This window comes from Colius striatus, chromosome 1 (genome assembly GCF_028858725.1).
Source record: "Colius striatus isolate bColStr4 chromosome 1, bColStr4.1.hap1, whole genome shotgun sequence".
In the NCBI taxonomy this organism is placed as follows: Eukaryota; Metazoa; Chordata; class Aves; order Coliiformes; family Coliidae; genus Colius; species Colius striatus.
The window spans coordinates 181469576-181481900 of record NC_084759.1 but is presented as its reverse complement, the minus strand read 5'-3'; the positions used below and the strand labels follow the sequence as shown (position 1 = coordinate 181481900).

Sequence of the window (12325 nt, the reverse complement as noted above, 5' to 3'; positions counted from 1 at the left end):
ATGCTAAAATGCTTTTCTAAATTGAGAGCCAATACAAAAAGTCGACAATTTCTGTTATAAGTAAAATAGTCAGACTTGAGTGATCAAGAATATGTTCTTCAGCACTTTTTCTGACAGTGTTTTCCACCATACTTGGTGGAACATCCCATCCAATCTTTAAATGCCATCACAGGCATTCATCTCTCTGACTCATTCACCAGTCCTCTTTCACTAAAAGCAAAGCTACTAACTCGTTTTGAAAGCAATGCTCCAGACTTCATGCATGTGCTCACCAAAATTTAAAAAAACTCTTGTAATTACCACTGTTAACCCCCAAGGCTCTGCAAAGATACCTTCTAAAGGAAAATGGAAGATTATTCACCTGTGAACAAGAGACCTGCAATAGGGCTACAATTCTTATTTAGGGTACCATGTGGCAGAGAATAACAGATAATTTGAGCAGGTGAGTCTTCTGCTGCCATGCACTGATCACTATCTTTGGTGAGAAATGCTCATCTGAACAGTAGAAAAATCAGTGCAATATCATTTAACAGCAGTTGCCAGTAAGCAATACATACAGGAGTGAATATCTAGGTGCTTTATCCTTTTACCCTTTTATCACAAAGAACACAGTTTGATAAACTAAATTTCTAGTAATAGGACATCAAGCACAGATTTTCTTACCTCAAGTAAAAAGACAATCACGCAAAAAATTAGAACAAAAATCAAAGTTTTGTGGATGGTAACATATCTGAAATAGGTATTCCATGTGGTAACAGTACCCATGCTTTCAGCATCATCAGTGAAGCATTCCTGTCAAAGAATTGATAAGACCACAGTAAGAATGATATCAATATCTATTTATAAGAATTTCTGACACAAGAAGGCTGTCTTTCTTTCTGCTAACTCACTCCCAATAACTGAACTGCAGTATTCAAATAACTGGCTGATAATGGCTAATGAAGAACGTACTGACTGGTTGAGCCATCTTTGATATAAAACGCATTTTAGAGATGACACAATTTTTTCAGACAACACTGAAAGAAACAATTGAGATTTGTCCAGCACTCCTAGAAGCTCAGAAAAGGTTAATCAGTAGTTAATTCGTTTCAATGGAGATTATCACTATTGTGCTGTTATAAGGAAATTTGTAAATACTCTGAGGTTTGGGTTTTTTTTCACTGAAACCAATAAAGCACAACAAAAAATTGAGTAGTTCTTCATCAAACTATGAGTTTAAATATTTCTTGTAGACTTTTTTCCGCTGAGAAAACTACTTCAAAAAATTTTCCTATCCTATGAAGATCAGCTGTCAGATTTTGAAAATGAAAGTAGCTCATAATGACCTGTTGATAGTTATTAGAAAAAAAGAATTTTCATCCAGTTCTAGGTATAAAACTCAACCTTAATTGCATCATTTCCAGGACAGAGTAAAATCCATCATACTCCTCTTTTAATTAGCAGTGTCAGAACATAAGAGCTAAACAGTCTGACAAAACTGTTAAATTTGATCAAATTCCAGTTTAAAAAATGGTGCTAGTACTTCAAATGTATGTTATTTTTTACATGAGTCTTAATATTTCAAATATCAGTTCTACATAAATATTTTCAAACACTCTTTTTCCGTGTTATGATTTCAAATTTCTTTTTAGAGTAACTAATCTTAAAGGTAGATTAAAATCCAGGAGATCAAAATTTGGTATTGAAATTCTCCACAGATAGCATTCAAAGGCTACCAAAAAAAATCAGACAAGATACATTTCAAGATGATATTTGAGTTTAAAACAAAATCACATATATTGCACAGAGAAGTACTGCATTAGGAATGACCTAAGTGGAAAAATATATAAAGGGCATATTGAACTAAACTATCACCATATCAAAATCCAAGATGAATGTAAATCAACACACACCTTCAAATCCTCTTCACTGATTTCATCAGTTATGTCCAGGACACTGTCTCGAGACAAGCGCCTGGTGTAGATATCGATCTCAGAGGACAGGTTTGTCTGAGGCACCACAGACATTTTCCGAAATGTAGAGCTTCCTTTTTTGGAAAAGTTAGGCCCATAGTTCGCTGTGGTGCTCGTCATCAGGTTTAACACAGATTGCCTCCTCTGACTTGGCAGCACATAGTCAGTGGTCAGCACATTGCTGCGAAGCAGACCTACATCAACCTGCTCCAAGTCAGGTACCAGTGAGACCCTCCTTTCTGGTGGGTCGGGGTGGCCATCTTCTATCCCATTGACCTGCATCCCATTCTTCTGCACTACTGAGAACTTCCTACCTGCGTTGAGGGGGTTAATAATGATGGAGTTCTTCCTTTTGTCATTAAAATCCGATGTCTGTTTAATAGATTGCTTCTTTATTTCATTTCGTGATCCCATGCCTTCTCCTTCAAAGGAAAACCGCCGGAGTGTCTCAGTTATAATTGAATTTCTTCTCTCTGCACTGAACTGATCAAAAGAATCAAATCCCATCAGCTCTGAGCTGAAGTCTGGCCGTTGACCCTGAAGTTCAGAAAATGTTCCATAGAAGTAGCAGCTCCCCTCATGTAAAATTAATATTTTGTCAGCAATCTTTAAATGTTCCAGTTTCGAAGTAACCAAGATCCTAGTTTTATTCGCCATCAATTTGCACACACAGCTGCAAAAGATGAAAGTGTTAAAAAATTGATTTTTTTTCCTTCATGATTAAATGTCACTTTTATCCCCTTCATTTTCAATCTATTTGCTTTCACCTGTCCCCTTCCCAGTATAAGCTGTCTTCGGTGCTCCCTCAAACTAAAAAAAAGGAGGTGGCAAGTCTGAGATGTGTTAAAAGGTGAGCACTTTATTGAAGGAATCAAAAAGAAGTGGGAAAATCTAGTCATTTGAGATCAATCCCAAAAGCACAGCTCAACATGAAAATGAAATATTCCTTTTTATCTTAGGGTTACTTAAATGTTTTGCTGCCAAACTTAAAAGTATTAGCTCAATTTCAAAACTTCAAGCTTGTGATGACTGAAAAGCTCATGAACGGCAGTGCGTATCCTTACTGTTTTGAGCTACATCACCAGGACAAGCCAGAAGTCTTTGTCTTTGGCCAACCTGCTGACAATTTCTTGGTCAGGAAGCACTTTCAGGTAACTGGTCTTTTGGTGATTAGAAATAAACAGAGAAAATGAAGCTTTTGGTAAAAATTTATACTTAAAATGCAGGTAGGTAAGTATTTTAGAGTGAAAGCTTTTCTGGTACACAGATATGCCAGATGTAAAGGCAGGCTCTCTGGGAGTAATAGATTACAGCAGGCTCAATACATTGAGAGGGAAGAGAGAGCAGTAATGCTCACACCTGGCCGAGTCTTGCTCCCACCACAGTATGCTATCCTACTGCTACCACAAAATACTCAGTCACAAAAATACCCAAAATGTATACTTTTGATCCTTTCAGTATTTTTGTGCTGTTACCAAAATTCTGTTCTTAGTTTGCTTCATGCTGCTTGGTGGCATTCTTAAATACAATCCAGCAAAATATATGGTACCTTTCAAATATCTCTTTTTCTGTAAAAATATCTAAATGTCCAAAAGGAGAATCCAGGAGATACAAATCAGCGTCTTTGTACACTGCTCTGAACAGAGAAAACAGAAATAACATTAACTTTCACAAGTCTTATACATTTATGTGAATATATATTTAAAAGAATGGAGCTGGAGTTTGACATTAAACGTGCTTAGCAGACATCTCTCAATAAAGCCTTTCCTTGTTGCAGACCGCATTACAAGCTAACGCAGTTGTCTACTAATTTCTGTGCACAGGAAGCTAAACAGCTGCCTTTTACACAGGTTACTCTAAAGGTCTGTTTATGGACTCAATCTGACAGTCTTCATCAGTGTACAATGACCATTTAAATTGGAGTTTAATATCTACTGTAACTGGTCTACTGGTGCCACAGGGAATATTACATACAGGTAAGTAAGTGCATGAGAAGACTTAGGGCTCAGCATTCACTTTTAAAAGTACTTTGAAATAACTAGTGAGCAAAGACAAGTGTATTAGTGAGCAACGATCTTGCAAACGTTACCTGAAATAGCACTGTACAATATTTCAAGTTCAGGATATGAAAAGCTACTTGTAGCATTAGGACTTTAAGCTGTATGTACCTGGACATAGCTCACTGATACCTAGGCCTGTGGTTAACAGGGGGTGTTTTAAACCAACTTCAACAGAACTTTCAAAAGGCCCCTCACTTTTCTCTGTGAGTATGAAAGTCATGATGTGATATGAATCAGGGTATAATTAGGTAAAAAATTTGGACAGCTGCACTTGGGTACTTTTTAAAGTACTCTAAAAATGAAGTTTAAAATCATTATGTAAAACAATGTGAAACTATTTAACTTTCAGAAGAAAAAGCCCTCAATAATAGTATATTATGTGTTGAAAAATTCTGTGTCAAGGTGGATTTCACTGACCATACATTATGATGTAGTGGCTGCACAACAACAAAAAGTTCATACTGTTCTTGGTGCTTTCATCAGCAAAAAGTTTGCATGTTTTTTGATGGATTAATGGTAGCAGTCAAATTATTGCTATAATTTATATGTTGGATTTAGTAGCTATACATGACTGGCTGTAGTGCAACATGCCCATGAGCTAGCTCAAACCCAGGGCATCCACTGTTTCTTTCCCTTGGACTTTTCCCTGGTTGTAGCTGCAGGCACTGACAGTGCTCTGTAAGAAAAATGGACTCAGGAACTCTCCATGTGCTTCTCGTGCTGGCTGGTTGATGGCACTTCCATCAGGGAAGTCATTTCATATGACTTCGCACAGAGTACACCAGACACACATATGCAGCCAGTTCAAGCAAATAATGTCCAGCTTATCACCAGTGAAGACGGGGCTCTTCATGGGGCTGTAATCCTAAATTTTCTCCTCTAGCCTTCTCAGAGCTTCATCTGCAACCCACATCTTAATACTTGCACACCTTGCAGAAATAAATGCTGAGTTTTAAATGAAAATCTAAGTGGGTTTTGTTGGTTGGGTGGGTTTTTTTCTAGTTTGAAAGCTTTACCTGCTCCTCCTCTCTTATCTTGCTGCATTAAACAGAACCATCCATACGCCTCTTTTCTTCTAATATTTCTGCTAGAAAGATGAGCACTGAAAGCCTCTCTAGATTAATGAACCATGTTTTAGTCTCACACAGACATGCATGGGATACCAGTGTGGATCACCAAAATGTGATTTTAATTCTACAATTCAACACTTCTGAGCATGGGAACCAGTACAATTTGCACTTGGCACAGAAATAAATTTGGCTGGTTATGCATCAGGGTTATCATTACTGGATCTCTGATGATAGCTAAGTGATCCCACTCAAAGATATAGTTAATTTATAAGGCAAACACTTATATTATTGTTCTGTGGATCTTCAAAATTACATACTAACACTGGCAGGTTAAGCAGACAAGGCCAGATCATTATTCATAGGTACTGACTAGACACTGTTTTCCACCTTTTACAACAGAAAAAGACCAAAACTATTAGAAACACTTTTTGAAACATGCTATCATTTTTTCATTTTTGTTACTTGCAGACACAGAGTGTGTCATTAATCAATATATAAACTGCTTCGTAGAAGTGTCATAGCAGGGAAAGTTCCTGGAATATTTGTTATTTGTATGTTTTATGGTTTTCTTCACTATTTAGAAAGCTACACTTAAAGGTGTGAATCTCCACTGGCATCTTCCATCAGGGATGGAAATAAGCATCTTCAGTTAAGCCACAGCATGCACTTATCATTAAACTTTTAAAATTCAATAAATAAATATGCAGGTGCATCACAAATACAACTGCATATCAAAACACAGCTTTCTGATACTAAAACGAAGTTCCTGATATATTGGAGGATATCTATTTAGCAGGACTTGTTCCACCTGTATTTAAGTGCTTAGTCGTAATGCTTTCCTTATGCATGAAACAGTACACTACTTAGAGAGCAACATACTCACCTTGCGAGTGAGATTCGTGCTCGCTGGCCTCCACTCAGAATGATTCCACCATCACCCAGCACTGTATAATCTTTGTCTGGGAACTTGGAAATGTCCTGTGAACAATTTTTTAAAAGAATCAGATATATATTTTCCATATCTAAGAAATTCAAGCTACAGGTTGAATGGAAGCATAGTGTACACCAGTGTACAGACAGGCTAGACAAAAGTTGTCCAAGAAAATTATCTCACAGTGTTGGGGTTTGTTTTCATTTGTTTATATAGTCAGAAATGGTGATAAAATAAAACATATCATTCTAGTACAGATAGCAATTACAAGCTCCAAGATTTCAAGAACAAATATTTGTCCTAATTGATAGGCCTCCGTAAAAGCAAGGAAAGTACCTTTATACAGTATCAATCCAAGATGTTAACCAATCATGTTTTCTGTCAAACAATACTAAATGCTCTTGCCGTTAGGGAGAGCAAGAAACAAACTCTGGATTTGAGCTCTTCAAAACCCAGAGAAAGGTATACCTTTGGCAGGTTCATTAAAAAAGGCTTGCACAAAATTCCTAGCTGGGAATGCCAGGAATGCTCAAGGTTTGCAAATGGTTTGGGAGTCAAACCTTCCAGTTCCACTGCATGGGCTGTAAGTTACTTACAACTCATGACTATGCTGAAAATGAATATTTAGCCAGTGATATAACCAGAAAATACCATTTCACTCTCATGTGAGACAGAGAAAAACAAGTTCTTGTGTCTCACTGACAGAGATGGCCAGAGATTTTCTTGAGAGTATTTAGCACTGAAACTGAGGATCCATGCAAATCACAATAATTCATCAAACTCGAAACCTGTAGAATGGCTTCTGTGGCTGAAGGTTGTCTAGTTTTCTTTACTTTTACAGTTACTCTGTCAAAAAATATCAATTCTGCCTTCAAGCCTTACCCGGCCTGTGTCCTTAAGCCAATAAAGTGACATTACTGTGTCACCAATACACCACACTACTGTGGTGGTGGTAGTTTCTAAGGACTTTTCCCAGGAACACGGGATGGATGAACTGCCTGTGCCCCAGAGTGCCTGGCTTTCCAGTGGATGCAGCTCTGGGGCAGTTTGCCATGCAGGGAGCTAGAAGCCCCCTACCCCAGAAGCTTGCAGTACCTGCACTCCCCACTTGGCAGCACAAAGATATCCCCCAGCCAAGCAAACTGACTGAGCAAGGCATCTGATACTAGACAAAATCAAGTCCGGTGTCTTCATGCCTTACAAACATCTTCCCTTTTGTGCAACTTCTAGGGGAAAAAGAAATGGCATGCAAAATCCCTCAGAAGGTAAAGTTCTGAGCGCAGGCTTTAGGCAGCGCCCTGGAAGAGACAGTCTGGTTTGGGGCCTCTCTTCCCCCAGGCAGCTAAGGGGCACATGGGGTCTCAGCTGCCTGCATGCCTTCTGCAGCATCCACAGATATCCTGGAGCTTCTGGGAAATAGACTGGAAGACAAGTGATGCACATCCAGGGTGATACAACCTAGGATTCTAAACTGAGCTGCTCTCTATAAATTTGCATTACATATAAAGTCCAATAATCCAATAATCCAATTTTGATCACCCCTACTGTGACTGACAGGTAACCATTCTCTGTTGGGCAGTCTTTCAGCATTCCAAGCCTCTGAGGTTTTGCTGAATAAATAAATAAATAAATGTCCTTCCAAATAAATGTTTCCTTCTTCCTTCCCTGTAAATTGCCCTGACCTCAGGAACAGAGTGAACAATGCTGTTGAGCCCTGGATCAGTGACAGATGAACAGTCTGGTCACTCAAGGACTGGAAATCAACTGCCTGGTCAGTCAGTAAATGAGAGATTCTCCCAACTCTTTAATTTGATAATAGCGCTTACTTCCTGACTTAGAGGATTCTGACCCTAAAATCAAGATGCTCTTATGCATGGAAAATCTATTGCAGGTGATTTTAAAAGTCTTCTCACGTTAACTAGTTATTTCCCTCTTGTAAAAGGAGAGCCACACAAGCAAAACAAACTGCTAACATAGCAGCTCAAGCATTTGCAGCAACTTTTTTAAAGGAATATTCTCTGAACATGACAAAACCACCTTCCTATAAGTCATGAAGTATTTAGAGAGAGCATGTGAAATTCTGGCACGAAAACCTGGCATTTATTTGAGATGAGCTGCTCAGACCACTTGTGGTTTCACTGTGCATGTGAGAGTCATGTTGCTTGTTTGTAACTTTGACATTTACGCAAAATCTTCACCTGACCAATGGGATTTGTGTGGTTACGTGTCCAGATATCTAAGATCATTACAATTTTTTTCCCATTTCTACCAGTATTGTTGCTTGTAATGGTGCTGGTGCTATTGCTGCCTTTTGATTCCACTTCTTTTTTTAAAAAGAAGCTCAGATAAAAAGCTCAGATGAAGAACTGGGACCAGTGCGTCTTCTTATGAAAGCAGGGTAAAATTCTAGCCCTACTGAAATTAATTCCAAGGCTCCCATTGTTTTAAATGGTGTTGGGACTTTGTCAGTTATATTTCTTTGTAGGTGTGTCAACATGGGATTTTAATCAGACTTTTAATGAGTTCCCCTTCTGCTCTCTTCTACCCTTCACCTCAGGATAATATGTGGCATGGAACAGACAAAGAACTTTTCAGGCTGTAATTCTAATAATTAAAAAATGTTTGGTAATTTCTTTCAAAGGTGCAAACAGAGTGATGAAGTCCAATAGGCACACAATGCTATTTGTTGGAAAATGCATTATCTATTGTAAAAAAGTACATAGGGCTGGTCCAAATACATCCTTGCTGTCATTTTATGCAGGAAGTGAAATCAAGCCAGGGACAAACCTAATGCAATGATGCTGAACAGCACAAAACCCAGCATACTAATGAAGTAGCCACAGGATTTTCTTTAACGTATCTATTTCTAAATGCTTAAACTAAGAAATCTATTGGTAACTATTCAGAGAAGAAACTCTCCACAGTTTCCACAGACATTAATTACTTTTGTGGCTGCTTCTAATACCAGGAGCTAACAAATCTCAAGTTGCACACCCAAGAAGAAGGCACCCCTTTTAATATCTGTTTGCATTTTTAACAGTGTAAATGTCATATTCATCTACCTCAGCAGCAAAGGGATGACCCTCATAATAGGCTTTAGGCTTGGTATGGAAGAACAGAACCAAGATAGGTAATACCTCTTTTCAGGGTAAATAGAAAACATAGTCTCAATATGAAAAAAAAAAAAAAAGGAAACCTCAAAATGGACTTCACACCTCAAGTCTTTTCTGTATAAACTGATTGTTATCAAAATCATTTGATAAATCACTAGCAACAAGTAAGATAATAAAGCATGACAGAAAATAGTTTCTAAGAATCACACCTTTCTGCAAAGAGTTGCTTTATGTACCAAAGCTACTCAAACTGCTCAAACAGTTCTAATGATAGAATATATATATTCTTCCCGTGGAGTCCTCTTTCTTCCTTAAATAGGTCCTCAGTCATGTGGCTTTCAATCTTCCTTCTTCTGCCTTCCCCCCAAAACAATACAGCAGTCATGAAATTGAGGGAACAGAGCAGCAGTCTTGACTTTCTTGACTTTCACTAAATCTTTCCTCTATTTCGGCTCTGTTTTTGATACAGTTCTAGTTTCTTTAACATCTCTATACCTTTCCTTTTCTTCATTGCCATTAACATTTCCCATGTTTATTTTCACATTTCCCAGAAAATCCCCCCATTTACTTTGCTATTTCCTTCTCACTCACCAAAGCACTCCGTTCTTTGGTGCCACCTTTCTCTCTGCGTTTTAGAGAAGTTGCCTCTGAATTCTCTTTGCAATTCCCTTTGCAATTAATTTGAAAAAAAATACTGAAGTGCTTATTGTATAAAAGTGAAGCTGAATACAAGTTACGCAGAAGCAGCACCAAGGGTTTCAAGCAGGAGATGCAAACTGTTCCACCCTATTTGACATTTTTACTCTTCAAATATAAGAGGAAAATTTACTGTTGCCCACTTTCTCACTAACATGATCATTTCTGTACTTCCAAGCAATCACAGTCAATCCTAATATATGAATGAGGCAGAAATGGATCTGAAAAATTACTATATACCACTGAGACAGAAATGGAAATGAAACAAACCTCCAGATTTGAATTCAGTTATTACCAAAGATCTTTAGACAATGAATTTGAAATGTTATTTTGCAGCAAGCATATTGTACTCTCAAATTGTCCTGATTTTCATAAAAGAAATCTTGGAAGTAAGACAGTTATGAATTAAGCCGCAAAACTTGAAGTTTTAAAGTTCTGAAAACAAGTCTTGTATTTCAGATTCACACCTATTAGTGAACACTTCTGTTACTATTTAAAAGCTGATGAATTTTCAGTGATTTTTTATATCTTAGCTTTTGGGTAGCTAGATTGAACGTACTCAGGTCCTCATTTTCCTGGGCCAGAAGCCAGAAATATGGATCTCTTAGAAATATTTCAAAGCAGAAATTACTTTTAAAACTTTTGTTTTATTCAGGTAACATCTCTCTGCCTATGATTCCTGAAGCCAAGGCTTTTGTTAGATTTCAGCTGAACTGTTTCTAAAGAATTCATGATCTGAGAGCATAAGCTTTGTTTTCGCAAGAGTTTGAGACCTTGAGCAAGGTGTCAGGCTCACCCAAAACTCACACAAATGCTGGCAAAACTCGCTTTCTCTATGGTGAAACATTCCTGTGGAAGAGATTTTTGAAGCATGAAGTAGTTGGTATGCTGTGTGTGGGTGGGTTGAATGCAGGGCAAGGGAATTAAATATGATTCCAGAAGTGACACAGAAGATAGGATAACATCCAAGATAATCAATCCAGAGCCTTGTACCTAAGATAGGGAAAGAGGTGGGAAGAGTTGTCTTGACTAAAACAGGTTTTTAACTAAACAATATCAACACAGAACATTGCAGAGGGGCTCTGCTAAACATATTTACTTGATTGCTTCTTGAAGGTGGTGAATTTGGGAGTTTGAGTCTATTTCTTTCTCTATTTGAGATGCTCCCCCACTATGAAGACACTGTGGTAGTCTATGTACTTCCTGTTCCCCCAGGGAAATCACTGTGTCAACAGTTTTGCAGCTGACCTACCCATGATTTTGGGCCACAGGCAAAAGTTGCAATTAGAGGAGTCTGCTGATGCCAGCGGACCATACCAGTGCAAGGTGGAAAAAGCATACAGGTCACCAGCTTTTGGGCCCATTTATCTGAGGTGCAATAATTACAGTGGGAGATTTAACATATGTGGACTTCCAGCCTGAAAGAGTTATTTATGCTATTTTAGCTGTTTACATTATGAACTTCACCTTGACGTGCCCATTGATTGCTCTCCCCAGCTATGAAGACAGGCTAAGTAACTTGCTCTCACGTAGTTTACATTGTAGACATACACCTGATTAGGTAACCAAGCTACCTCTTAACATGCTCTTGTAGAGAATTACCCTTTACAAAGCTCTCAGTTCCACACTTGAACCCTTATTGTTCCTCTCATCCACACTTTGTTATCTGCCAATACTCCTTGTGAAAAACAGGCACAAGAGCTGGACATGAAGTCTTTCACTCACTGACATAATAACCTCTCAACTCCTACCGATTTAGTTATCTAACAAAAAAACCTCTCAAAACAAACAACAAAACCCTAATAAAACCAAAACCAGCACAGATAAAAGGGGCTGCAGCAGTAAATTGGGATGCAAGGATGTGTTTCTGCTTCAGGGCATCCTTGACATTGCAGTGTGAACTCATCACTCAGGGATGGATGCCATCCTTTACAAGGAGACTTCAAACATGCAGGAATACAATGAGGGCATGGCATATTGACTCTCCTTCTCTAGTTATTCTCTTTATAATCTATGTTCTTAAGATGAAAATGAATCTCCTGCACTCCATGTAAAACCAGTTCAAAAAAACACATAATCTGGACACAAATTTATTTAGTACTATTATATGATTTGATTTTGCATGAAAACACTTCCTCTGTTTGCATGCCATGTTAAACATTACATTCATGAGCAGCTGGTGGCTGTCAAATCAGAACATGTATTTACTTTAAGAGTAGTAATCTCTTAAAGGTAGTTTGCCATTATGTGTTTATGGCCTCTTAGGTAACTATTGAAGGATCAAATGAACTAACTAGGTGGAAAAAATATCTATTTCCATTGAAAAAAGGTATAAACAGAAGTCATGGAAGTATGGTTGCAAAACAAATGAATTACTGCCCCCCTTCAAATGGGATATGATGCTTGTTTATTCATTTTCTAACAAGAATAACCTATAACAAGTCTGCTTCTGCAGTCTTGACTGGAGGAATGTATTCTCTTAGGATGATGTTGTTTAATGATA

At 38.0% G+C, this 12325-nt stretch overlaps 1 protein-coding gene across 1 annotated transcript in view; it reads right to left on the bottom strand.

Annotated features, from left to right (window-relative positions):
• CFTR (CF transmembrane conductance regulator) overlaps positions 1–12325 on the bottom strand; it is an 89674-nt gene that overhangs the window by 39207 nt on the left and 38142 nt on the right. Inside the window, exons 12-15 of the mRNA XM_061988710.1 lie at positions 5966–6060; positions 3502–3588; positions 1893–2625; positions 664–792 (exon numbers count right to left, since the gene is read on the bottom strand). Coding sequence (XP_061844694.1) covers positions 664–792; positions 1893–2625; positions 3502–3588; positions 5966–6060 — 1044 coding nt within the window. The remainder of the gene's footprint in view (positions 1–663; positions 793–1892; positions 2626–3501; positions 3589–5965; positions 6061–12325) is intronic.